This window comes from Hyperolius riggenbachi, chromosome 7, assembly GCF_040937935.1.
Source record: "Hyperolius riggenbachi isolate aHypRig1 chromosome 7, aHypRig1.pri, whole genome shotgun sequence".
In the NCBI taxonomy this organism is placed as follows: Eukaryota; Metazoa; Chordata; class Amphibia; order Anura; family Hyperoliidae; genus Hyperolius; species Hyperolius riggenbachi.
In genome coordinates this window covers 2,406,776-2,433,998 of record NC_090652.1, presented here as the reverse complement: position 1 = coordinate 2,433,998, position 27,223 = coordinate 2,406,776, and the positions used below count along the sequence as shown (strand labels likewise).

The window sequence follows — 27,223 nt, the reverse complement described above, 5'->3', positions numbered from 1 at the left end:
ACAGGCCCGCACAGGATACAGCAAGGTACCACACATGCACGATACTTTGCAAGCTTTGTATGCGGTCATGGAATATGTAATGCACAGAATCCAATGATGATGTTTAACACTGGCAATAAATCTATATGCTTAAGACGGAAGATGCACGCTATCTGTTTCTATATGCATAATGAGCAAGGAGGAGTCACCAGGCAGACTTACTTTGGCACTTTTGGTCCAGGAAGACGCTGGAGATCTGTCCCTGGTTTAGGATGTCCAGGAGAGTCTGTTGGGATTGGCCGGTCACCTGCGCCAGGGTCATTCCCTCCGCTATCGTGGCCATGAAGCTGCCCTGTATCATGTTCAGGATCAGCATCATCCTGGTGGCGTTACCGGCCTCACCTGGAAGAGAAACACAGGGGCAGCATGAGCGACAGTCCTGCGGCAATATCACCACCGTCTGCCTACAGCTCAGCTCCTCCCACAGCCCAGCCCTGCCTACAGCACAGCTCCACCCACAGCACAGCACCACCCACCTCCACCCAAAACTTTATATCAGCAGCGTCTGTCTACAGGTCAGCTCCTCACACAGCTCAGCTCTACTAACAGCTCCACCTATAGCCCAGCCCTGTCTACAGCACAGCTCTGCCCAAAACTTTATATCAGCAGCGTCTGCCTACAGCCCAGCTCTGCCCACAACCCAGCCCTGCCTACAGCACAGCCCCACCCACCTCCGCCCAAAACTTTATATCAGCAGCGTCTGCCTACAGCCCAGCTCTGCCCACAGCCCAGCCCTGCCTACAGCACAGCCCCACCCACCTCCGCCCAAAACTTTATATCAGCAGCGTCTGCCTACAGCCCGGCTCTGCCCACAGCCCAGCCCTGCCTACAGCACAGCCCCACCCACCTCCGCCCAAAACTTTATATCAGCAGCGTCTGCCTACAGCCCGGCTCTGCCCACAGCCCAGCCCTGCCTACAGCACAGCCCCACCCACCTCCGCCCAAAACTATATATCAGCAGCGTCTACCTACAGCCCGGCTCCACCCACAGATCAGCTCCTCCCACAGCTCAGCTCTACCCACAGCCCAGCTCTGCCCACAGCCCAGCTCCGCCCACAGCCCAGCTCCGCCCACAGCCCAGCTGTGCCCGAAAACTTTATTGCTAACAGTGAAAGCCTACAGCCATTCCCAATCTGTTATCACTGTCTGAGCTCCTATCTCACCAATTCCCCTTCCCTTCCTCTCGGTGGGACAGACGCGCTGTGGCCACAATGGTGGTTTTGGGAACAGTCACAGGAAAACAATGACAAATGGTTGTGCTGACTGTAGATTGTTACCGACTAGAAAAGCTCAATAGGAAACTAATCATTTTATGTTGATGCAAATGTTACGTTTATTCATACCCAGGAAGGAGGTCTCCCCCATGGCCTTGTGTGTGACCCCTGTGGTGTACAGGCAGTGACTAGCCCTTATCCCTGCCCCAGAGAGCGTTTATCTGTACCCAGGAAGGAGGTCTCCCCCATGGCCTTGTGTGTGACCCCTGTGGTGTACAGGCAGTGACTAGCCCTTATCCCTGCCCCACAGAGCGTTTATCTGTATCCAGGAAGGAGGAGGTCTCCCCATAGCCTTGTGTGTGACCCCTGTGGTGTACAGGCAGTGACTAGCCCTTATCCCTGCCCCACAGAGCGCCAGGAAGGAGGAGGTCTCCCCATGGCTTTGTGTGTGACCCCTGTGGTCTACAGGCAGTGACTAGCACTTATCCCTGCCCCAGAGAGCGTTTATCTGTACCCAGGAAGGAGGAGGTCTCCCCCATGGCCTTGTGTGTGACCCCTGTGGTCTACAGGCAGTGACTAGCACTTATCCCTGCCCCAGAGAGCGTTTATCTGTACCCAGGAAGGAGGAGGTCTTCCCCATGGCCTTGTGTGTGACCCCTGTGGTGTACAGGCAGTGACTAGCCCTTATCCCTGCCCCAGAGAGTGTTTATCTGTACCCAGGAAGGAGGAGGTCTTCCCCATGGCCTTGTGTGTGACCCCTGTGGTGTACAGGCAGTGACTAGCCCTTATCCCTGCCCCAGAGAGCGTTTATCCATACCCAGGAAGGAGGAGGTCTCCCCATAGCCTTGTGTGTGACCCCTGTGGTGTACAGGCAGTGACTAGCCCTTATCCCTGCCCCTGAGAGCGTTTATCTGTATCCAGGAAGGAGGAGGTCTCCCCATGGCCATGTGTGTGACCCCTGTGGTCTACAGGCAGTGACTAGCACTTATCCCTGCCCCAGAGAGCGTTTATCTGTATCCAGGAAGGAGGAGGTCTCCCCATGGCCATGTGTGTGACCCCTGTGGTCTACAGGCAGTGACTAGCCCTTATCCCTGCCCCACAGAGCGCCAGGAAGGAGGAGGTCTCCCCATGGCTTTGTGTGTGACCCCTGTGGTCTACAGGCAGTGACTAGCACTTATCCCTGCCCCAGAGAGTGTTTATCTGTAACCAGGAAGGAGGAGGTCTCCCCATGGCCTTGTGTGTGACCCCTGTGGTCTACAGGCAGTGACTAGCACTTATCCCTGCCCCAGAGAGTGTTTATCTGTAACCAGGAAGGAGGAGGTCTCCCCATGGCCTTGTGTGTGACCCCTGTGGTGTACAGGCAGTGACTAGCCCTTATCCCTGCCCCAGAGAGCGTTTATCCATACCCAGGAAGGAGGAGGTCTCCCCATGGCCTTGTGTGTGACCCCTGTGGTCTACAGGCAGTGACTAGCACTTATCCCTGCCCCAGAGAGCGTTTATCTGTACCCAGGAAGGAGGAGGTCTCCCCCATGGCCTTGTGTGTGACCCCTGTGGTGTACAGGCAGTGACTAGCCCTTATCCCTGCCCCTGAGAGCGTTTATCTGTAACCAGGAAGGAGGAGGTCTCCCCATGGCCTTGTGTGTGACCCCTGTGGTGTACAGGCAGTGACTAGCCCTTATCCCTGCCCCAGAGAGCGTTTATCCATACCCAGGAAGGAGGAGGTCTCCCCATGGCCTTGTGTGTGACCCCTGTGGTCTACAGGCAGTGACTAGCACTTATCCCTGCCCCAGAGAGCGTTTATCTGTACCCAGGAAGGAGGAGGTCTCCCCCATGGCCTTGTGTGTGACCCCTGTGGTGTACAGGCAGTGACTAGCCCTTATCCCTGCCCCTGAGAGCGTTTATCTGTATTCAGGAAGGAGGAGGTCTCCCCATGGCCATGTGTGTGACCCCTGTGGTCTACAGGCAGTGACTAGCACTTATCCCTGCCCCAGAGAGCGTTTATCTGTACCCAGGAAGGAGGAGGTCTCCCCCATGGCCTTGTGTGTGACCCCTGCGGTGTACAGGCAGTGACTAGCCCTTATCCCTGCCCCAGAGAGTGTTTATCTGTAACCAGGAAGGAGGAGGTCTCCCCATGGCCTTGTGTGTGACCCCTGTGGTGTACAGGCAGTGACTAGCCCTTATCCCTGCCCCAGAGAGCGTTTATCCATACCCAGGAAGGAGGAGGTCTCTCCCATGGCCTTGTGTGTGACCCCTGTGGTGTACAGGCAGTGACTAGCCCTTATCCCTGCCCCAGAGAGCATTTATTTGTACCCAGGAAGGAGGAGGTCTCCCCATAGCCTTGTGTGTGACCCCTGTGGTGTACAGGCAGTGACTAGCCCTTATCCCTGCCCCAGAGTTTATCTGCACCCAGGAAGGAGGAGGTCTCTCCCATGGCCTTGTGTGTGACCACTGTGGTGTACAGGCAGTGACTAGCCCTTATCCCTGCCCCAGAGAGCATTTATCTGTACCCAGGAAGGAGGAGGTCTCCCCATGGCCTTGTGTGTGACCCCTGTGGTGTACAGGCAGTGACTAGCCCTTATCCCTGCCCCAGAGAGTGTTTATCCATACCCAGGAAGGAGGAGGTCTCCCCATAGCCTTGTGTATGACCCCTGTGGTGTACAGGCAGTGACTAGCCCTTATCCCTGCCCCAGAGAGCGTTTATCTGTACCCAGGAAGAAGGAGGTCTTCCCCATGGCCTTGTGTGTGACCCCTGTGGTGTACAGGCAGTGACTAGCCCTTATCCCTGCCCCAGAGAGCGTTTATCTGTACCCAGGAAGAAAGAGGTCTTCCCTATGGCCTTGTGTGTGACCCCTGTGGTGTACAGGCAGTGCTAGCCCTTATCCCTGCCCCAGAGAGCATTTATCTGTACCCAGGAAGGAGAGGAGAAGGTCTCCCCATAGCCTTGTGTATGACCCCTGTGGTGTACAGGCAGTGACTAGCCCTTATCCCTGCTCCAGAGAGCGTTTATCCCTCCCCAGGAAGGAGGAGGTCTCCCCATGGCCTTGTGTGTGACCCCTGTGGTGTACAGGCAGTGACTAGCACTTATCCCTGTCCTAGAGAATGTTTATCCCTCCCCAGGAAGGAGGAGGTCTTCCCCATGGCCTTGTGTGTGACCCCTGTGGTGTACAGGCAGTGACTAGCCCTTATCCCTGTCCTAGAGAATGTTTATCCCTCCCCAGGAAGGAGGAGGTCTTCCCCATGGCCTTGTGTGTGACCCCTGTGGTGTACAGGCAGTGACTAGCCCTTATCCCTGCCCCAGAGAATGTTTATCCCTCCCCAGGAAGGAGGAGGTCTCCCCCATGGCCTTGTGTGTGACCCCTGCGGTGTACAGGCAGTGACTAGCCCTTATCCCTGCCCCAGAGAGCATTTATCCACACCCAGGAAGGAGGAGGTCTCCCCATGACCTCGTGTGTGACCCCTGTGGTGTACAGGCAGTGACTAGCCCTTATCCCTGCCCCAGAGAGCGTTTATCTGTACCCAGGAAGGAGGAGGTCTCCCCATAGCTTTGTGTGTGACCCCTGCGGTGCACAGGCAGTGACTAGCCCTTATCCCTGCCCCAGAGAGCGTTTATCTGTACCCAGGAAGAAGGAGGTCTCCCCATGGCCTTGTGTATGACCCCTGTGGTCTACAGGCAGTAACTAGCCCTTATCCCTGCCCCAGAGAGCGTTTATCCATACCCAGGAAGAAGGAGGTCTTCCCCATGGCCTTGTGTGTGACCCCTGTGGTGTACAGGCAGTGACTAGCCCTTATCCCTGCCCCTGAGAGCGTTTATCTGTATCCAGGAAGGAGGAGGTCTCCCCATGGCCTTGTGTGTGACCCCTGTGGTCTACAGGCAGTGACTAGCACTTATCCCTGCCCCAGAGAGCGTTTATCTGTACCCAGGAAGGAGGAGGTCTCCCCCATGGCCTTGTGTGTGACCCCTGTGGTCTACAGGCAGTGACTAGCTCTTATCCCTGCCCCAGAGAGCGTTTATCTGTACCCAGGAAGAAGGAGGTCTTCCCCATGGCCTTGTGTGTGACCCCTGTGGTGTACAGGCAGTGACTAGCCCTTATCCCTGCCCCAGAGAGCGTTTATCTGTACCCAGGAAGAAAGAGGTCTTCCCTATGGCCTTGTGTGTGACCCCTGTGGTGTACAGGCAGTGCTAGCCCTTATCCCTGCCCCAGAGAGCATTTATCTGTACCCAGGAAGGAGAGGAGAAGGTCTCCCCATAGCCTTGTGTATGACCCCTGTGGTGTACAGGCAGTGACTAGCCCTTATCCCTGCCCCAGAGAGCGTTTATCCCTCCCCAGGAAGAAGGAGGTCTCCCCATGGCCTTGTGTGTGACCCCTGTGGTGTACAGGCAGTGACTAGCCCTTATCCCTGTCCTAGAGAATGTTTATCCCTCCCCAGGAAGGAGGAGGTCTTCCCCATGGCCTTGTGTGTGACCCCTGTGGTGTACAGGCAGTGACTAGCCCTTATCCCTGTCCTAGAGAATGTTTATCCCTCCCCAGGAAGGAGGAGGTCTTCCCCATGGCCTTGTGTGTGACCCCTGTGGTGTACAGGCAGTGACTAGCCCTTATCCCTGCCCCAGAGAATGTTTATCCCTCCCCAGGAAGGAGGAGGTCTCCCCCATGGCCTTGTGTGTGACCCCTGCGGTGTACAGGCAGTGACTAGCCCTTATCCCTGCCCCAGAGAGCATTTATCCACACCCAGGAAGGAGGAGGTCTCCCCATGACCTCGTGTGTGACCCCTGTGGTGTACAGGCAGTGACTAGCCCTTATCCCTGCCCCAGAGAGCGTTTATCTGTACCCAGGAAGGAGGAGGTCTCCCCATAGCTTTGTGTGTGACCCCTGCGGTGCACAGGCAGTGACTAGCCCTTATCCCTGCCCCAGAGAGTGTTTATCTGTACCCAGGAAGAAGGAGGTCTCCCCATGGCCTTGTGTATGACCCCTGTGGTGTACAGGCAGTGACTAGCCCTTATCCCTGCCACAGAGAGCGTTTATCTGTACCCAGGAAGGAGGAGATCTCCCCATGGCCTTGTGTGTGACCCCGGTGGTGTACAGGCAGTGACTAGCCCTTATCCCTGCCCTAGAGAAGGTTTATCCGTACCCAGGAAGAAGGAGGTCTTCCCCATGGCCTTGAAACAGCTGCTGCAATCTTCATACACGCCATGGTCTCCTGCCGCCACGATGATCAGCATCCCATCGTTGGCTAACTGCTGGTTACCCGACACAGGGGCTTCCAGGAAACGCCCCCCTCGGGACACAATTACCTGGAGGAGAAAGAACAAAAGTCTGGGGTGTACTCAGAAACACAAACGTGTCATAAAACCGCCAGCAAAATTATAAATCGCTGGAGCAATCAATCGCAATGGCTGGAGTATTGCTGGATGCTGTAATAGCGGGGAGTGAATGTAGCGCAGTGATCAGGGGGGTAAAGGAAAGTGTTGTGGAAAACATGCAGCATTTATTCAGTGATAAAAACTGGTGGTTTCTTATTAAAATAAAAACAAAAAAAACAACGCAACACTGCAGAGCGAACTTACCTGCGCTAATTCAATGACTGTTTCTGGATCTACGGTGGACATATCGACGTAACATTTCCCTGGACGGATCCCCTGTAGGACGCCGCTGGGCCCCAACACCAGCTAGAGACACACAGAGACAGCGTCAGCGTGATACAACATGGCTTCCCTCCTGCAAGAGGAAGCTCCTCCCACCCCACCTGTAACACCAGCTAGAGACACACAGAGACAGCGTCAGCATGATACAACATGGCTTCCCTCCTGCAAGAGGAAGCTCCTCCCACACCAGCTAGAGACACACAGAGACAACGTCAGCGTGATACAACATGGCTTCCCTCCTGCAAGAGGAAGCTCCTCCCACCCCACCTGTAACACCAGCTAGAGACACACAGAGACAGCGTCAGCATGATACAACATGGCTTCCCTCCTGCAAGAGGAAGCTCCTCCCACACCAGCTAGAGACACACAGAGACAGCGTCAGCATAATACAACATGGCTTCCCTCCTGCAAGATGAAGCTCCTCCCACCCCCACCTGTAAAACCAGCTAGAGACACACAGAGACAGCGTCAGCATGATACAACATGGCTTCCCTCCTGCAAGAGGAAGCTCCTCCCACCCCACCTGTAACACCAGCTAGAGACACACAGAGACAGCGTCAGCATGATACAACATGGCTTCCCTCCTGCAAGAGGAAGCTCCTCCCACACCAGCTAGAGACACACAGAGACAGCGTCAGCATGATACAACATGGCTTCCCTCCTGCAAGAGGAAGCTCCTCCCACACCAGCTAGAGACACACAGAGACAGCGTCAGCATAATACAACATGGCTTCCCTCCTGCAAGATGAAGCTCCTCCCACCCCCACCTGTAAAACCAGCTAGAGACACACAGAGACAGCGTCAGCATGATACAACATGGCTTCCCTCCTGCAAGAGGAAGCTCCTCCCACCCCACCTGTAACACCAGCTAGAGACACACAGAGACAGCGTCAGCATGATACAACATGGCTTCCCTCCTGCAAGAGGAAGCTCCTCCCACCCCACCTGTAACACCAGCTAGAGACACACAGAGACAGCGTCAGCATGATACAACATGGCTTCCCTCCTGCAAGAGGAAGCTCCTCCCACACCAGCTAGAGACACACAGAGACAGCGTCAGCATAATACAACATGGCTTCCCTCCTGCAAGATGAAGCTCCTCCCACCCCCACCTGTAAAACCAGCTAGAGACACACAGAGACAGCGTCAGCATGATACAACATGGCTTCCCTCCTGCAAGAGGAAGCTCCTCCCACCCCACCTGTAACACCAGCTAGAGACACACAGAGACAGCGTCAGCATGATACAACATGGCTTCCCTCCTGCAAGAGGAAGCTCCTCCCACCCCCACCTGTAACACCAGCTAGAGACACACAGAGACAGCGTCAGCATGATACAACATGGCTTCCCTCCTGCAAGAGGAAGCTCCTCCCACCCCCACCTGTAACACCAGCTAGAGACACACAGAGACAGCGTCAGCATGATACAACATGGCTTCCCTCCTGCAAGAGGAAGCTCCTCCCACCCCACCTGTAACACCAGCTAGAGACACACAGAGACAGCGTCAGCATGATACAACATGGCTTCCCTCCTGCAAGAGGAAGCTCCTCCCACCCCCACCTGTAACACCAGCTAGAGACACACAGAGACAGCGTCAGCATGATACAACATGGCTTCCCTCCTGCAAGAGGAAGCTCCTCCCACCCCCACCTGTAACACCAGCTAGAGACACACAGAGACAGTGTCAGCATGATACAACATGGCTTCCCTACTGCAAGAGGAAGCTCCTCCCACCCCCACCTGTAACACCAGCTAGAGACACACAAAGACAACGTCAGCGTGATACAACATGGCTTCCCTCCTGCAAGAGGAAGCTCCTCCCACACCCACCTGTAACCCCAGCTAGAGACACACAGAGACAGCGTCAGCATGATACAACATGGCTTCCCTCCTGCAAGAGGAAGCTCCTCCCACACCCACCTGGAACACCAGCTAGAGACACACAGAGACAGCGTCAGCATGATACAACATGGCTTCCCTCCTGCAAGAGGAAGCTCCTCCCACACCCACCTGTAACACCAGCTAGAGACACACAGAGACAGCGTCAGCATGATACAACATGGCTTCCCTCCTGCAAGAGGAAGCTCCTCCCACACCCACCTGTAACACCAGCTAGAGACACACAGAGACAGCGTCAGCATGATACAACATGGCTTCCCTCCTGCAAGAGGAAGCTCCTCCCACCCCCACCTGTAACACCAGCTAGAGACACACAGAGACAACGTCAGCGTGATACAACATGGCTTCCCTCCTGCAAGAGGAAGCTCCTCCCACCCCCACCTGTAACACTAGCAAGAGACACACAGAGACAGCATCAGCATGATACAACATGGCTTCCCTACTGCAAGAGGAAGCTCCTCCCACCCCCACCTGTAACACCAGCTAGAGACACACAAAGACAACGTCAGCGTGATACAACATGGCTTCCCTCCTGCAAGAGGAAGCTCCTCCCACACCAGCTAGAGACACACAGATACAGCGTCAGCATGATACAACATGGCTTCCTCCTGCAAGAGGAAGCTCCTCCCACACCCACCTGTAACACCAGCTAGAGACACACAGAGACAGCGTCAGCATGATACAACATGGCTTCCCTCCTGCAAGAGGAAGCTCCTCCCACCCCACCTGTAACACCAGCTAGAGACACACAGAGACAACGTCAGCGTGATACAACATGGCTTCCCTCCTGCAAGAGGAAGCTCCTCCCACACCCACCTGTAACACCAGCTAGAGACACACAGAGACAGCGTCAGCATGATACAACATGGCTTCCCTTCTGCAAAAGGAAGCTCCTCCCACACCAGCTAGAGACACACAGAGACAGCGTCAGCATGATACAACATGGCTTCCCTCCTGCAAGAGGAAGCTCCTCCCACACCAGCTAGAGACACACAGAGACAGCGTCAGCATGATACAACATGGCTTCCCTCCTGCAAGAGGAAGCTCCTCCCACACCAGCTAGAGACACACAGAGACAGCGTCAGCATGATACAACATGGCTTCCCTCCTGCAAGAGGAAGCTCCTCCCACCCCCACCTGTAACACCAGCTAGAGACACACAGAGACAGCGTCAGCATGATGCAACATGGCTTCCCTCCTGCAAGAGGAAGCTCCTCCCACCCCCACCTGTAACACCAGCTAGAGACAGCGTCAGCATGATACCATTATATTACTGTGTGTAGGATTATATCACTGATTCTGTATCTCTGCATTACACGATTCATATAAATTCTCAGCACTGATATTATAGGACAACTGGAGTGAGAGGGATATGGAGGCTGCCATATGTATTTCCTGTTACACAATACCAGTTTCCTGGAAGCCCTGCTGATCTCTTTGGATGCAGTAGTGTCTGAATCACACACCTGAAACCAGCATGCAGCTAATCCAGTCACACTTCAGTCACCTGATCTGCTGCATGCTTGTTCAGGGGCTGTGGCTAAATGTATTAGAGGCAGAGGATCAGCAGGACAGCCAGGTTATCTGCATTGTTTAAAAGGAAGTACAGTAAACCCTTGGATAGAGTAACTTGGTTTAAGAGTGCTCTGCTATACAAGCAAACAGTTATGTGAAATTGTGATATTGATGTAGAAGAAAAGTCTCGATATACAAGCAGCAAAAAAAGAAAGAAAAGTGTCCATGCGTCACATCAGAACTGAGCCGATACTTCTCCCTTTGGTGCTGCAGGATTGTACTCAATTGTACCTAATCTGAGTGTAGAGACTGTGCAAAGTTGCAAAGTAAGTATGGCAGCCTCCATATGGCGCTCAGATTGCCCTTTAAAGAAAACCTGTAATGAGAAAACTCCCCGAGGGGTACACATCCCCGGGCAGAGGAAGCCTCCAGATCCTATTGAGTCTTCCCCGTCCTCCTCGGGTCCACGGCGGTCTCACTGTGCCCCTCCGAACAGCGGGGATGTAAATATTTACCTTCCTGGCCCCAGCACAAGCGCAGTATCGGCTCTCCACTCGGAGATGGGCGGAAATAGCCGATCGATGTCGGGCACGTCTCCTGCGCAGTAGAGCGGACCCGACAGAGATCAGCTATTTTCGCCTATCTCCGTGCGGAGAGCTGCAACAGCGCCCCCGCTGGAGCCAGGGAAGATAAATATATCAGCGCTTGTCAGGGGAGGATTGCCGGACACTTCGGGGGAGCCAGCGCTGGACTGCCTGCAGCTACAGGGATGGGGGAAGCCTCATTGGGACCCTGAGGCTTCCCCCTCCCGAGGTGAGTACCCCCCAGGGGAAGTTTTTTTTTTGTTAGAGGTTCTCTTTAAGCAGCTGGCAGGAGATTTGTCCATCTACAAGAGGAATGTTAGCTTTGTGTGAACAGGCTCTGAACACACCTGGCCAGCTCTGCAGAGCCGGTATAACCAACCAACTTACATCTTTTGCTGCTTTGGGATCTGCCACACAGGCGAATGTGATGTCACAGGTGGAGACCACCTCTGCTGGTGTCCTGCCTAAGTGCGCCCCCTCCTGGGTGAACAGGTCACACTGCAAGGAAGACATGAAGGCGTGAGACAAGGATGGGGATTGTGTGTCATTACCGGAGCCGATCCTGGCAGCGGATTACCTTCTCTGCGGTCCTGTTCCATACGGTCACTGTGTGTCCCATCTTCAGCAGGTTAGATACGATACCGCTCCCCATCAGCCCCAGGCCCAGGAACCCGATCCTGCACAGATGAGAGCACGAGAGACGTTATCACACAAGCATGAAAGCAGCAGGGTGACTCCAGCCATAGTCAGCTGCCTCTACAGCCTAGCCCTACCCCTATACCCCACCATACACATACAGCAGCCACAGTCAGCTGCCTCTACAGCCTAGCCCTACCCCTATACCCCACCATACACATACAGCAGCCATAGTCAGCTGCCTCTACAGCCTAGCCCTACCCCTATACCCCACCATACACATACAGCAGCCATAGTCAGCTGCCTCTACATCCTAGCCCTACCCCTATACCCCACCATACACATACAGCAGCCATAGTCAGCTGCCTCTACAGCCTAGCCCTACCCCTATACCCCACCATACACATACAGCAGCCACAGTCAGCTGCCTCTACAGCCTAGCCCTACCCCTATACCCCACCATACACATACAGCAGCCATAGTCAGCTGCCTCTACAGCCTAGCCCTACCCCTATACCCCACCATACACATACAGCAGCCATAGTCAGCTGCCTCTACAGCCTAGCCCTACCCCTATACCCCACCATACACATACAGCAGCCATAGTCAGCTGCCTCTACAGCCTAGCCCTACCCCTATACCCCACCATACACATACAGCAGCCATAGTCAGCTGCCTCTACAGCCTAGCCCTACCCCTATACCCCACCATACACATACAGCAGCCATAGTCAGCTGCCTTTACAGCCTAGCCCTACCCCTATACCCCACCATACACATACAGCAGCCATAGTCAGCTGCCTCTACAGCCTAGCCCTACCCCTATACCCCACCATACACATACAGCAGCCATAGTCAGCTGCCTCTACAGCCTAGCCCTACCCCTATACCCCACCATACACATACAGCAGCCATAGTCAGCTGCCTCTACAGCCTAGCCCTACCCCTATACCCCACCATACACATACAGCAGCCACAGTCAGCTGCCTCTACAGCCTAGCCCTACCCCTATACCCCACCATACACATACAGCAGCCATAGTCAGCTGCCTCTACAGCCTAGCCCTACCCCTATACCCCACCATACACATACAGCAGCCATAGTCAGCTGCCTCTATACTCTGGTGTATGGAGGGTCACATACACACCCTACAAATACAACAGTCAATATAACCGCTATCAGACACAGAGCGACAGAAGAACTAGCCAGGATCTCGGCAACAGGGCAGCAGCCTCGCGCCTCGGCAACAGGGCAGCAGCGTCGCGTGTCTCGGCAACAGGGCACCAGCGGTGCATGTCTCGGCAACGGCAGCAGCAGTACGTGTCTCGGCAACAGAGCAGCAGCGTCTCGGCAACAGGGCAGCAGCGGGGCGTCTCGGCAACAGGGCAGCAGCGTCGCGTCTCGGCAACAGGGCAGCAGCGGTGCGTCTCGGCAACAGGGCAGCAGCGTCGCGTCTCGGCAACAGGGCAGCAGCCTCGCGCCTCGGCAACAGGGCAGCAGCCTCGCGCCTCGGCAACAGGGCAGCAGCCTCGTGCCTCGGCAACAGGGCAGCAGCCTCGTGCCTCGGCAACAGGGCAGCAGCCTCGTGCCTCGGCAACAGGGCAGCAGCCTCGTGCCTCGGCAACAGGGCAGCAGCCTCGTGCCTCGGCAACAGGGCAGCAGCCTCGTGCCTCGGCAACAGGGCAACAGCGTCTCGGCAACAGGGCAACAGCGTCTCGGCAACAGGGCAACAGCGTCTCGGCAACAGGGCAACAGCGTCTCGGCAACAGGGCAACAGCGTCTCGGCAACAGGGCAACAGCGTCTTGTCTCTTTGGGTGGACAGCGTTGCATACAGACAGGTTTAGACTGAGCAATCTACGGATGGGGGCGCGCTGGTCTATGTATGAATGGGGGCGTGCTGGTCTATATCCAGATAGGGGAGTGCTGATCTATGTACAGATGGGGGCCCACGTTCGGCAGACTCACTTCTTATCTGTGGGTGTGATGCTGCCATTGATGGCTGTGCTGTCGGCAGCTTGGATGGACGTTGAGCCAGTGTCCTGCGTAGAGAGAGAGATATGATCAATCTCATAATACTGGACAAGATCGTCAAGCATAGGCTGAGAAGACGGCAGGATACTCACACTTCTCACCTCTTCCGCTGGTACTTTCAGCCGTTTGGTGATGGCCTGGTATGTGACGCTGGGCTGCAGAGAAATGAACATGTTACTCGCGCCAGGCAGCCAGAGACACGAGGAAGAGGCAGCGGGTAACACACAGACAATGGAAAGAGAGGGGGGTTCACTTTCAGTCTGCCCTAAATTTCTGCTCAATACAGGATGGTACTGAGGCCGCAAGGCATATACATAACACTGGTCCCAACTTCCCAGCTAAGCCTGGTCTAGTACTATACAGGGGGGGAGCACTGAGGCCATTGGGTCTATACGCTGTATCATCAGGCAGAGATCTTTCCTAACGCATTGTGCACATCAGTTTGCAGTACAAGTGCTGAAGGGTTATTCGGCCATTTAAAGGGAACCCTAACTGTGGGCCCAAAAGAAAATTCACTTACCTGGGGCTTTCCCAAGCCTCCTGCAGCCGTCCTGTGCCCGGCGCCGGTCCTTCGGTGCTCTCCGGCCTCCCTCCGCGGCTAAGTTTCATTTTCGGCAGACGGCCAGTCGTCCTCCGGAAAAGCGTCCTCTTCTTCCGCATTCCCCACCGTAAAGCATGTCCGCATGACGCAACACACGTCATGCGGACGCGCTTTACGGCGGGAAATGCGGAAGAGGACGCTTTGCCGGAGGACGACTGGCAGTCTGCCGAAAACGAAACTTAGCCGCGGAGGGAGGCCGGAGGGCACCGAAGGACGGGTGCCAGGCACAGGACGGCTGCAGGAGGCTTGGGAAAGCCCCAGGTAAGTGAATTCTCTTTTGGGCCCACAGTTAAAGTGAACCAGAGACGAAGCACCCTCATGTATTTTACCATGGAAATCAGTGGGAACATTAGAGAAAACACTTACCATGCTCTCTGTTCCATCCTCACTGCTAAAAGTGTCTGTTATCTAGCTGAGATAAGAATCCCGGACTGAGCATTGATTCTGGCTTTGCTATAATGACTCAGCTATAATGATTCCTGAGCAAAGCCAGCAGGGGGCAGGCTTGGACTTGAAGACAGCAAAGAACACAGTCTCAGCTATAATTATTCTGTAGCAAAGCCAGACCGACTGCTTAGTCGGGATTCTTATCTTAGAGGTGATAACAGGCAAATTAAACAGAGAACAATGTAACAAAGAGCAGATTAGGTGTTTACTGTCATGTTCCCACTGATTTATAAGGTAAAATACATGAGGTTGCTTCATCTCTGGTTCTCTTTAAGGTTCCCGTTAAGCTCTTGGAGATAGATTGTTGGGATCATCTATTTGCAAAGTAATAAAGTTGGTGCATTGTTGGCTAGAACCATTAAACAAAAGCAAGCTAAACAAGTCCTGCAACTACCCAATTCTCTCTACCGAAAGCACCACATTTCACCCCAAAGAAATCGCCAAAATAGTTCCAGAATATTATAGTGCCTTCTATAAATTACAGAATGATGCCAACACCCTGGAACCCTCCACCTCTAACATAGGAAAGTTCCTTCACCACCTCCCCCCAACACAGCAAAATGTCCATTCCTCTTAGACACTAAACTGTCCTCTACCATCTTGGCTAACCGGCTAATGCCCATCCTATCAGAAGTGACGGCATCAAATCAAGTGGGATCCACGAAAGAGAACAAGATGGGACTAGAAGGAAGCTTAACTTCTTGAGGTTTGTGGAGCTCAGGCAGAAGCTGTCCCTCCTCCTTGCGCTGGATGCAGAGAAGACCTTTGATCGAGTCCACTGGGGATTCATGGAAGCAACTTTACAAAGGTTTGGTATGGGCCCAGAATTTATCAAAGCTACCATGGCACTTAATGCAGATCCATCAGCAATAGCTAATGCCTCTCGCTTCTATTCCTCTAGTTTCTCCATATCTAATGGCACACGCCAGGGGTGCCCCAATCACTACTGGGTGATAAATAGAGGGCAGTATCTTGGTGGGTGAGGTTACACAAGGTACTGGAGGGCAGTTTCTTGGCTGGTGAGGTTACACAAGGTACTGGAGGGTAGTTCCTTGGCTGGGGAGGTTACACAAGGTACTGGAGGGCAGTCTCTTGGCTGGGAAGGTTACACAAGGTACTGGAGGGGCAGTATCTTGGCTGGGGAGGTTATACAAGGTACTGGAGGGCAAGTTCTTGGCTGGTAGGGTTACACAAGGTACTGGAGGGCAGTTTCTTGGCTGGGGAGATTACACAAGGTACTGGAGGGCAGCTTCTTGGCTGGTGAGGTTACACAAGGTACTGGTGGGCAGTTTCTTGGCTGGGGAGGTTACACAAGGTACTGGAGGGCATTTTCCTGGCTGGGGAGGTTACACAAGGTACTGGAGGGCAAGTTCTTGGCTGGTAGGGTTATACAAGGTACTGGAGGGCAGTTTCTTGGCTGGTGAGGTTACACAAGGTACTGGAGGGCAGTCTCTTGGCTGGGGAGGTTACACAAGGTACTGGAGGGGCAGTTTCTTGGCTGGGGAGGTTACACAAGGTACTGGAGGGCAGTTTCTTGGCTGGGGAGGTTACACAAGGTACTGGAAGGTAGTATCTTGGCTGGTTAGGTTACACAAGGTACTGGAGGGCAGTTTCTTGGCTGGTGAGGTTACACAAGGTACTGGAGGGCAGTTTCTTGGCTGGTGAGGTTACACAAGGTACTGGTGGGCAGTTTCTTGGCTGGTTAGGTTACACAAGGTACTGGAGGGTAGTTCCTTGGCTGGGGAGGTTACACAAGGTACTGGAGGGCAGTCTCTTGGCTGGGGAGGTTACACAAGGTACTGGAGGGCAAGTTCTTGGCTGGTAGGGTTATACAAGGTACTGGAGGGCAGTTTCTTGGCTGGGGAGGTTACACAAGGTACTGGAGGGCAGTTTCTTGGCTGGTGAGGTTACACAAGGTACTGGAGGGCAAGTTCTTGGCTGGTGAGGTTACACAAGGTACTGGAGGGCAGTTTCTTGGCTGGGGAGGTTACACAAGGTACTGGAGGGCAGTTTCTTGGCTGGTGAGGTTACACAAGGTACTGGTGGGCAGTTTCTTGGCTGGGGAGGTTACACAAGGTACTGGAGGGCAGTTTCTTGGCTGGTGAGGTTACACAAGGTACTGGAGGGCAGTTTCTTGGCTGGTTAGGTTACACAAGGTACTGGAGGGCAGTTTCTTGGCTGGTGAGGTTACACAAGGTACTGGAGGGCAGTTTCTTGGCTGGTGAGGGTACACAAGGTACTGGTGGGCAGTTTCTTGGCTGGAGGGGTTACACAAGGTACTGGAGGGCAGTTTCTTGGCTGGGGAGGTTACACAAGGTACTGGAGGGCAGTTTCTTGGCTGGAGGGGTTACACAAGGGACGGGGGGGGGGGGGGGCAGTTTCTTGGCTGGTGAGGTTACGCAAGGTAGGAGGGCAGTCTCTTGGCTGGTGAGGTTACGCAAGGTAGGAGGGCAGTCTCTTGGCTGGTGAGGTTACACAAGGTACTGGAGGGCAGTTTCTTGGCTGGAGGGGTTACACAAGGGACTGGAGGGGCAGTATCTTGGCTGGGGAGGTTATACAAGGTACTGGAGGGCAAGTTCTTGGCTGGTAGGGTTACACAAGGTACTGGAGGGCAGTTTCTTGGCTGGGGAGATTACACAAGGTACTGGAGGGCAGCTTCTTGGCTGGTGAGGTTACACAAGGTACTGGTGGGCAGTTTCTTGGCTGGGGAGGTTACACAAGGTACTGGAGGGCATTTTCCTGGCTGGGGAGGTTACACAAGGTACTGGAGGGCAAGTTCTTGGCTGGTAGGGTTATACAAGGTACTGGAGGGCAGTTTCTTGGCTGGTGAGGTTACACAAGGTACTGGAGGGCAGTCTCTTGGCTGGGGAGGTTACACAAGGTACTGGAGGGGCAGTTTCTTGGCTGGGGAGGTTACACAAGGTACTGGAGGGCAGTTTCTTGGCTGGGGAGGTTACACAAGGTACTGGAAGGTAGTATCTTGGCTGGTTAGGTTACACAAGGTACTGGAGGGCAGTTTCTTGGCTGGTGAGGTTACACAAGGTACTGGAGGGCAGTTTCTTGGCTGGTGAGGTTACACAAGGTACTGGTGGGCAGTTTCTTGGCTGGTTAGGTTACACAAGGTACTGGAGGGTAGTTCCTTGGCTGGGGAGGTTACACAAGGTACTGGAGGGCAGTCTCTTGGCTGGGGAGGTTACACAAGGTACTGGAGGGCAAGTTCTTGGCTGGTAGGGTTATACAAGGTACTGGAGGGCAGTTTCTTGGCTGGGGAGGTTACACAAGGTACTGGAGGGCAGTTTCTTGGCTGGTGAGGTTACACAAGGTACTGGAGGGCAAGTTCTTGGCTGGTGAGGTTACACAAGGTACTGGAGGGCAGTTTCTTGGCTGGGGAGGTTACACAAGGTACTGGAGGGCAGTTTCTTGGCTGGTGAGGTTACACAAGGTACTGGTGGGCAGTTTCTTGGCTGGGGAGGTTACACAAGGTACTGGAGGGCAGTTTCTTGGCTGGTGAGGTTACACAAGGTACTGGAGGGCAGTTTCTTGGCTGGTTAGGTTACACAAGGTACTGGAGGGCAGTTTCTTGGCTGGTGAGGTTACACAAGGTACTGGAGGGCAGTTTCTTGGCTGGTGAGGGTACACAAGGTACTGGTGGGCAGTTTCTTGGCTGGAGGGGTTACACAAGGTACTGGAGGGCAGTTTCTTGGTTGGGGAGGTTACACAAGGTACTGGAGGGCAGTTTCTTGGCTGGAGGGGTTACACAAGGGACGGGGGGGGGGGGGGGGGGCAGTTTCTTGGCTGGTGAGGTTACGCAAGGTAGGAGGGCAGTCTCTTGGCTGGTGAGGTTACGCAAGGTAGGAGGGCAGTCTCTTGGCTGGTGAGGTTACACAAGGTACTGGAGGGCAGTTTCTTGGCTGGAGGGGTTACACAAGGGACTGGGGGGGCAGTTTCTTGGCTGGGGAGGTTACACAAGGTACTGGAGGGCAGTTCTTGGCTGGTGGTGTTACACAAGGTACTGGAGGGCAGTTTCTTGGCTGGGGAGGTTACACAAGGTACTGGAAGGCAGTTTCTTGGCTGGTGAGGTTACACAAGGTACTGGAGGGCAGTTTCTTGGCTGGGGAGGTTACACAAGGCACTGGAGGGGCAGTTTCTTGGCTGGAGGGGTTACACAAGGGACTGGGGGGCAGTTTCTTGGCTGGGGAGGTTACACAAGGTACTGGAGGGCAGTTCTTGGCTGGTGGTGTTACACAAGGTACTGGAGGGCAGTTTCTTGGCTGGGGAGGTTACACAAGGTACTGGAGGGGCAGGTACTGGAGGGCATTTTCTTGGCTGGGGAGGTTACACAAGGTACTGAAGGGGCAGGTTCTTGGCTGGGGAGGTTACACAAGGTACTGGAGGGCAGTTTATTGGCTGGGGAGGTTACACAAGGTACTGGAGGGCATTTTATTGGCTGGTGGTGTTACACAAGGTACTGGAGGGCAGTTTCTTGGCTGGTGAGGTTACACAAGGTACTGCAGGGCAGTTTCTTGGCTGGTGGGGTTACACAAGGTACTGGAAGGCAGTTTCTTGGCTGGAGGGGTTACACAAGATACTGGAGGGCAGTTTCTTGGCTGGGGAGGTTACACAAGGTACTGGAGGGCAGTTTCTCAGCTGGTGAGGTTACGCAAGGTAGGAGGGCAGTTTCTTGGCTGGTGAGGTTACACAAGGTACTGGAGGGCAGTTTCTTGGCTGGTTAGGTTACACAAGGTACTGGATGGCAGTTTCTTGGTGGGTGAGGTTACACAAGGTACTGGAGGGCAGTTTCTTAGCTGGGGAGGTTACACAAGGTACTGGAGGGGCAGGCTCTTGGCTGGTGGGGTTACACAAGGTACTGGAGGGCAGTTACCTGGCTGGTGAGGTTACACAAGGTACTGGAGGGCAGTTTCTTAGTTGGGGAGGTTACACAAGGTAGGAGGGCAGTTTCTTGGCTGGTGAGGTTACACAAGGTACTGGAGGGGCAGTTTCTTGGCTGGGGAGGTTACACAAGGTACTGGAGGGCAGTTTCTTGGCTGGGGAGGTTACACAAGGTACTGGAAGGTAGTATCTTGGCTGGTTAGGTTACACAAGGTACTGGAGGGCAGTTTCTTGGCTGGTGAGGTTACACAAGGTACTGGAGGGCAGTTTCTTGGCTGGTGAGGTTACACAAGGTACTGGTGGGCAGTTTCTTGGCTGGTTAGGTTACACAAGGTACTGGAGGGTAGTTCCTTGGCTGGGGAGGTTACACAAGGTACTGGAGGGCAGTCTCTTGGCTGGGGAGGTTACACAAGGTACTGGAGGGCAAGTTCTTGGCTGGTAGGGTTATACAAGGTACTGGAGGGCAGTTTCTTGGCTGGGGAGGTTACACAAGGTACTGGAGGGCAAGTTCTTGGCTGGTGAGGTTACACAAGGTACTGGAGGGCAGTTTCTTGGCTGGGGAGGTTACACAAGGTACTGGAGGGCAGTTTCTTGGCTGGTGAGGTTACACAAGGTACTGGTGGGCAGTTTCTTGGCTGGGGAGGTTACACAAGGTACTGGAGGGCAGTTTCTTGGCTGGTGAGGTTACACAAGGTACTGGAGGGCAGTTTCTTGGCTGGTTAGGTTACACAAGGTACTGGAGGGCAGTTTCTTGGCTGGTGAGGTTACACAAGGTACTGGAGGGCAGTTTCTTGGCTGGTGAGGGTACACAAGGTACTGGTGGGCAGTTTCTTGGCTGGAGGGGTTACACAAGGTACTGGAGGGCAGTTTCTTGGCTGGGGAGGTTACACAAGGTACTGGAGGGCAGTTTCTTGGCTGGAGGGGTTACACAAGGGACGGGGGGGGGGGGCAGTCTCTTGGCTGGTGAGGTTACGCAAGGTAGGAGGGCAGTCTCTTGGCTGGTGAGGTTACGCAAGGTAGGAGGGCAGTCTCTTGGCTGGTGAGGTTACACAAGGTACTGGAGGGGTTACACAAGGGACTGGGGGGGGCAGTTTCTTGGCTGGGGAGGTTACACAAGGTACTGGAGGGCAGTTCTTGGCTGGTGGTGTTACACAAGGTACTGGAGGGCAGTTTCTTGGCTGGAGGGGTTACACAAGGTACTGGAGGGCAGTTTCTTGGCTGGAGGGGTTACACAAGGTACTGGAGGGGCAGTTTCTTGGCTGGGGAGGTTACAGAAGGTACTGGAAGGCAGTTTCTTGGCTGGTGAGGTTACACAAGGTACTGGAGGGCAGTTTCTTGGCTGGGGAGGTTACACAAGGCACTGGAGGGGCAGTTTCTTGGCTGGAGGGGTTACACAAGGGACTGGGGGGCAGTTTCTTGGCTGGGGAGGTTACACAAGGTACTGGAGGGCAGTTCTTGGCTGGTGGTGTTACACAAGGTACTGGAGGGCAGTTTCTTGGCTGGGGAGGTTACACAAGATACTGGAGGGGCAGGTACTGGAGGGCATTTTCTTGGCTGGGGAGGTTACACAAGGTACTAAAGGGGCAGGTTCTTGGCTGGGGAGGTTACACAAGGTACTGGAGGGCAGTTTATTGGCTGGGGAGGTTACACAAGGTACTGGAGGGCATTTTATTGGCTGGTGGTGTTACACAAGGTACTGGAGGGCAGTTTCTTGGCTGGTGAGGTTACACAAGGTACTGCAGGGCAGTTTCTTGGCTGGTGGGGTTACACAAGGTACTGGAAGGCAGTTTCTTGGCTGGAGGGGTTACACAAGATACTGGAGGGCAGTTTCTTGGCTGGGGAGGTTACACAAGGTACTGGAGGGCAGTTTCTCAGCTGGTGAGGTTACGCAAGGTAGGAGGGCAGTTTCTTGGCTGGTGAGGTTACACAAGGTACTGGAGGGCAGTTTCTTGGCTGGTTAGGTTACACAAGGTACTGGATGGCAGTTTCTTGGTGGGTGAGGTTACACAAGGTACTGGAGGGCAGTTTCTTAGCTGGGGAGGTTACACAAGGTACTGGAGGGGCAGGCTCTTGGCTGGTGGGGTTACACAAGGTACTGGAGGGCAGTTACCTGGCTGGTGAGGTTACACAAGGTACCGGAGGGCAGTTTCTTAGTTGGGGAGGTTACACAAGGTAGGAGGGCAGTTTCTTGGCTGGTGAGGTTACACAAGGTACTGGAGGGGCAGTTTCTTGGCTGGGGAGGTTACACAAGGTACTGGAGGGCAGTTTCTTGGCTGGGGAGGTTACACAAGGTACTGGAAGGTAGTATCTTGGCTGGTTAGGTTACACAAGGTACTGGAGGGCAGTTTCTTGGCTGGTGAGGTTACACAAGGTACTGGAGGGCAGTTTCTTGGCTGGTGAGGTTACACAAGGTACTGGTGGGCAGTTTCTTGGCTGGTGAGGTTACACAAGGTACTGGAGGGCAGTTTCTTGGCTGGGGAGGTTACACAAGGCACTGGAGGGGCAGTTTCTTGGCTGGAGGGGTTACACAAGGGACTGGGGGGCAGTTTCTTGGCTGGGGAGGTTACACAAGGTACTGGAGGGCAGTTCTTGGCTGGTGGTGTTACACAAGGTACTGGAGGGCAGTTTCTTGGCTGGGGAGGTTACACAAGGTACTGGAGGGGCAGGTACTGGAGGGCATTTTCTTGGCTGGGGAGGTTACACAAGGTACTGAAGGGGCAGGTTCTTGGCTGGGGAGGTTACACAAGGTACTGGAGGGCAGTTTATTGGCTGGGGAGGTTACACAAGGTACTGGAGGGCATTTTATTGGCTGGTGGTGTTACACAAGGTACTGGAGGGCAGTTTCTTGGCTGGTGAGGTTACACAAGGTACTGCAGGGCAGTTTCTTGGCTGGTGGGGTTACACAAGGTACTGGAAGGCAGTTTCTTGGCTGGAGGGGTTACACAAGATACTGGAGGGCAGTTTCTTGGCTGGGGAGGTTACACAAGGTACTGGAGGGCAGTTTCTCAGCTGGTGAGGTTACGCAAGGTAGGAGGGCAGTTTCTTGGCTGGTGAGGTTACACAAGGTACTGGAGGGCAGTTTCTTGGCTGGGGAGGTTACACAAGGCACTGGAGGGGCAGTTTCTTGGCTGGAGGGGTTACACAAGGGACTGGGGGGCAGTTTCTTGGCTGGGGAGGTTACACAAGGTACTGGAGGGCAGTTCTTGGCTGGTGGTGTTACACAAGGTACTGGAGGGCAGTTTCTTGGCTGGGGAGGTTACACAAGGTACTGGAGGGGCAGGTACTGGAGGGCATTTTCTTGGCTGGGGAGGTTACACAAGGTACTGAAGGGGCAGGTTCTTGGCTGGGGAGGTTACACAAGGTACTGGAGGGCAGTTTATTGGCTGGGGAGGTTACACAAGGTACTGGAGGGCATTTTATTGGCTGGTGGTGTTACACAAGGTACTGGAGGGCAGTTTCTTGGCTGGTGAGGTTACACAAGGTACTGCAGGGCAGTTTCTTGGCTGGTGGGGTTACACAAGGTACTGGAAGGCAGTTTCTTGGCTGGAGGGGTTACACAAGATACTGGAGGGCAGTTTCTTGGCTGGGGAGGTTACACAAGGTACTGGAGGGCAGTTTCTCAGCTGGTGAGGTTACGCAAGGTAGGAGGGCAGTTTCTTGGCTGGTGAGGTTACACAAGGTACTGGAGGGCAGTTTCTTGGCTGGTTAGGTTACACAAGGTACTGGATGGCAGTTTCTTGGTGGGTGAGGTTACACAAGGTACTGGAGGGCAGTTTCTTAGCTGGGGAGGTTACACAAGGTACTGGAGGGGCAGGCTCTTGGCTGGTGGGGTTACACAAGGTACTGGAGGGCAGTTACCTGGCTGGTGAGGTTACACAAGGTACCGGAGGGCAGTTTCTTAGTTGGGGAGGTTACACAAGGTAGGAGGGCAGTTTCTTGGCTGGTGAGGTTACACAAGGTACTGGAGGGCAGTTTCTTGGCTGGTTAGGTTACACAAGGTACTGGAGGGCAGTTTCTTGGCTGGGGAGGTTACACAAGGTACTGGAGGGGCAGTTTCTTGGCTGGGGAGGTTACGCAAGGTACTGGAAGGCAGTATCTTGGCTGGTTAGGTTATACAAGGTACTGGAGGGCAGTTTCTTGGCTGGTGAGGTTACACAAGGTACTGGAGGGCAGTTTCTTGGCTGGGGAGGTTACACAAGGTACTGGAGGGCAGTTTCTTGGCTGGGGAGGTTACACAAGGTACTGGAGGGGCAGTTTCTTGGCTGGGGAGGTTACACAAGGTACTGGAGGGGCAGTTTCTTGGCTGGGGAGGTTACACAAGGTACTGGAGGGCAGTTTATTGGCTGGGGAGGTTACACAAGGTACTGGAGGGCATTTTATTGGCTGGTGGGGTTACACAAGGTACTGGAGGGCAGTTTCTTGGCTGGTGGGGTTATACAAGGTACTGGAGGGCAGTTTCTTGACTGGTGGGGTTATACAAGGTACTGGAGGGCAGTTTCTTGGCTGGTTAGGTTACACAAGGTACTGGAAGGCAGTTTCTTGGTGGGTGAGGTTACACAAGGTACTGGAGGGCAGTTGCTCGGCTGGTGAGGTTACACAAGGTACTGGAGGGCAGTTTCTTAGCTGGGGAGGTTACACAAGGTAGGAGGGCAGTTTATTGGCTGATGAGGTTACACAAGGTACTGGAGGGGCAGTCTCTTGGCTGGTGGGGTTACACAAGGTACTGGAGGGCAGTTACTTGGCTGGTGAGGTTACACAAGGTACTGGAGGGCAGTTTCTTGGCTGGGGAGGTTACACAAGGTACTGGAGGGCAGTTTCTTGGCTGGTGGTGTTACACAAGGTACTGGAGGGCAGTTTCTTGGCTGAGGAGGTTACACAAGGTACTGGAGGGCAGTTTCTTGGCTGGTGAGGTTACACAAGGTACTGGAGGGCAGTTTCTTGGCTGGGGAGGTTACACAAGGTACTGGAGGGCAGTTTCTTGGCTGGTGGGGTTACACAAGGTACTGGAGGGCAGTTTCTTGACTGGAGGGGTTACACAAGGTACTGGAGGGCAGTTTTTTGGCTGGTGGGGTTACACAAGGTACTGGAGGGCAGTTTCTTGGCTGGTGGGGTTACACAAGGTACTAGTGGGGTTACACAAGGCCTCTGCTTACCTTTTTCAGCACCATCTCTGTGCCGAGCGTTCTGTGCCCATGAAGCAGCCAGTTGTCGCGTGTGGACTCCTCCTGCAATACAAACATACAGAAACAGTTATATAGAATGACTAACCAACCACATTCTATACGATTGTCCTCTGAGGAGAGATTGCACACACGTTATAACAGCCAAGACGTGTAAGGGCCACCTCCATCCGGAGACAGTCAGGGCTCACTGGCTGCACATTATATGGGCTCATAGGTGCCCATCAATGATACAACCTTGATTGTACAACCTAACCACTGCTATGTAATATGAGGAGATACCTTAATTATCTGCTTAAAGTACATTCACTCAGAAAATCTTAATCTACTAGAAGAGATGGTTTATTGCAAAAAATGGTCCTCCAGAAAACATCAACTATTTATGCTTTTATGCACGGCTCATGCCAACAGATCCCTCATCCCAAAAGACCACTCATCCCAACAGATCCCTCATCCCAACAGATCCCTCATCCCAACAGATCCCTCATGCCAACAGATTCCTCATGCCAACAGACCCCTCATCCCAACAGACCCCTCATCCCAACAGACCGCTCATCCCAGCAGATTCCTCATCCCAAAAGACCACTCATCCTAACAGATTCCTCATCCCAACAGATTCCTCATCCCAACAGATTCCTCATCCCAACAGATTCCTCATCCCAACAGACCCCTCATCCCAACAGATCGGTCATCCCAACAGATCCCTCACTCCAACAGATCCCTCATCCCAACAGATCGTTCACCCCCACAGATCCCTCATCCCAACAGATCCCTCCTCCCAACAGATCCCTCATCCCAACAGATCCCTCATCCCAACAGATCCCTCATCCCAACAGACCCCTCATCCCAACAGACCCCTCACCCAAGCAGATCCCCTACATCCCCGCAGATCGCTCACCCCAGCCGATCCCTCCTCCCAACAGATCACTCCTCCCAACAGATCACTCCTCCCAACAGATCACTCCTCCCAACAGATCACTCCTCCCAACAGATCACTCCTCCCAACAGATCACTCCTCCCAACAGATCACTCCTCCCAACAGATCACTCATCCTCTGTGCGTACAATGGGAACGCAGCCTAGACACAGCCCTGAGCGGTGAAAAATAGGCGGAAATTGTTGGGAAAATCTGGAAGTACCCCAACACAAATCTACAGTCAATACAGTACAAGATCATCTCCAGATCGTGCGTATCACCAGTTCCCAAGTCTCTCTGTGGTTCAATGCTGGAGATGTGAAGAAAGAAAGTGGAGGGGAGATGGAAACATCTGGAGAGTAGGTAACGGTAGCTTTCAAATCTCACCTTCTGTAAGAATTTTCATCTTGGGATTAGAGGGGACGGTACAAGATGAGATTGTAACCAAAGAAATACGCACATCAGTGGCTAGCTGGGAGTTGGAAGAGTGCAAGTCTCCTAACACTGGAGAGCTGGAAGAGCGCAAGTCTCCTAACACTGGAGAGCTGGAAGAGCGCAAGTCTCCTAACACCGGAGAGCTGGAAGAGCGCAAGTCTCCTAACACTGGAGAGCTGGAAGAGTGCAAGTCTCCTAACACCGGAGAGCTGGAAGAGCGCAAGTCTCCTAACACTGGAGAGCTGGAAGAGCGCAAGTCTCCTAACACTGGAGAGCTGGAAGAGCGCAAGTCTCCTAACACCGGAGAGCTGGAAGAGTGCAAGTCTCCTAACACTGGAGAGCTGGAAGAGCGCAAGTCTCCTAACACCGGAGAGCTGGAAGAGCGCAAGTCTCCTAACACTGGAGAGCTGGAAGAGTGCAAGTCTACTAACACTGGAGAGCTGGAAGAGCGCAAGTCTCCTAACATTGGAGAGCTGGAAGAGCGCAAGTCTCCTAACATTGGAGAGCTGGAAGAGCGCAAGTCTCCTAACATTGGAGAGCTGGAAGAGCGCAAGTCTCCTAATACTGGAGAGCTGGAAGAGCGCAAGTCTCCTAACATTGGAGAGCTGGAAGAGCGCAAGTCTCCTAACACTGGAGAGCTGGAAGAGTGCAAGTCTCCTAACACTGGAGAGCTGGAAGAGCGCAAGTCTCCTAACATTGGAGAGCTGGAAGAGCGCAAGTCTCCTAACATTGGAGAGCTGGAAGAGCGCAAGTCTCCTAACATTGGAGAGCTGGAAGAGCGCAAGTCTCCTAACACCGGAGAGCTGGAAGAGCGCAAGTCTCCTAACACCGGAGAGCTGGAAGAGCGCAAGTCTCCTAACACTGGAGAGCTGGAAGAGCGCAAGTCTCCTAACACTGGAGAGCTGGAAGAGCGCAAGTCTCCTAACACTGGAGAGCTGGAAGAGCGCAAGTCTTCTAATATTGGAGAGCTGGAAGAGAGCAAGTCTCCTAACACTGGAGAGCTGGAAGAGCGCAAGTCTCCTAATACTGGAGAGCTGGAAGAGTGCAAGTCTCCTAACACTGGAGAGCTGGAAGAGCGCAAGTCTCCTAACATTGGAGAGCTGGAAGAGGGCAAGTCTCCTAACACTGGAGAGCTGGAAGAGCACAAGTCTCCTAACACTGGAGAGCTGGAAGAGCGCAAGTCTCCTAACACTGGA

At 53.9% G+C, this 27,223-nt stretch overlaps 1 protein-coding gene across 3 annotated transcripts in view; it reads right to left on the bottom strand.

Moving 5' to 3' along the window:
• The window catches only part of GLYR1 (glyoxylate reductase 1 homolog), a 121,995-nt gene that overhangs the window by 5,294 nt on the left and 89,478 nt on the right, over positions 1-27,223 (bottom strand). For 2 of the 3 annotated variants that reach the window (XM_068243483.1, XM_068243485.1), the window contains 8 exons: positions 24,651-24,722; positions 13,652-13,714; positions 13,494-13,567; positions 11,470-11,569; positions 11,280-11,390; positions 6,817-6,918; positions 6,381-6,543; positions 202-381 (listed from right to left, as the gene is read on the bottom strand). In XM_068243483.1, coding sequence (XP_068099584.1) covers positions 202-381; positions 6,381-6,543; positions 6,817-6,918; positions 11,280-11,390; positions 11,470-11,569; positions 13,494-13,567; positions 13,652-13,714; positions 24,651-24,722 — 865 coding nt within the window. The remainder of the gene's footprint in view (positions 1-201; positions 382-6,380; positions 6,544-6,816; positions 6,919-11,279; positions 11,391-11,469; positions 11,570-13,493; positions 13,568-13,651; positions 13,715-24,650; positions 24,723-27,223) is intronic. The other variant, XM_068243484.1, reaches the window with a different exon arrangement.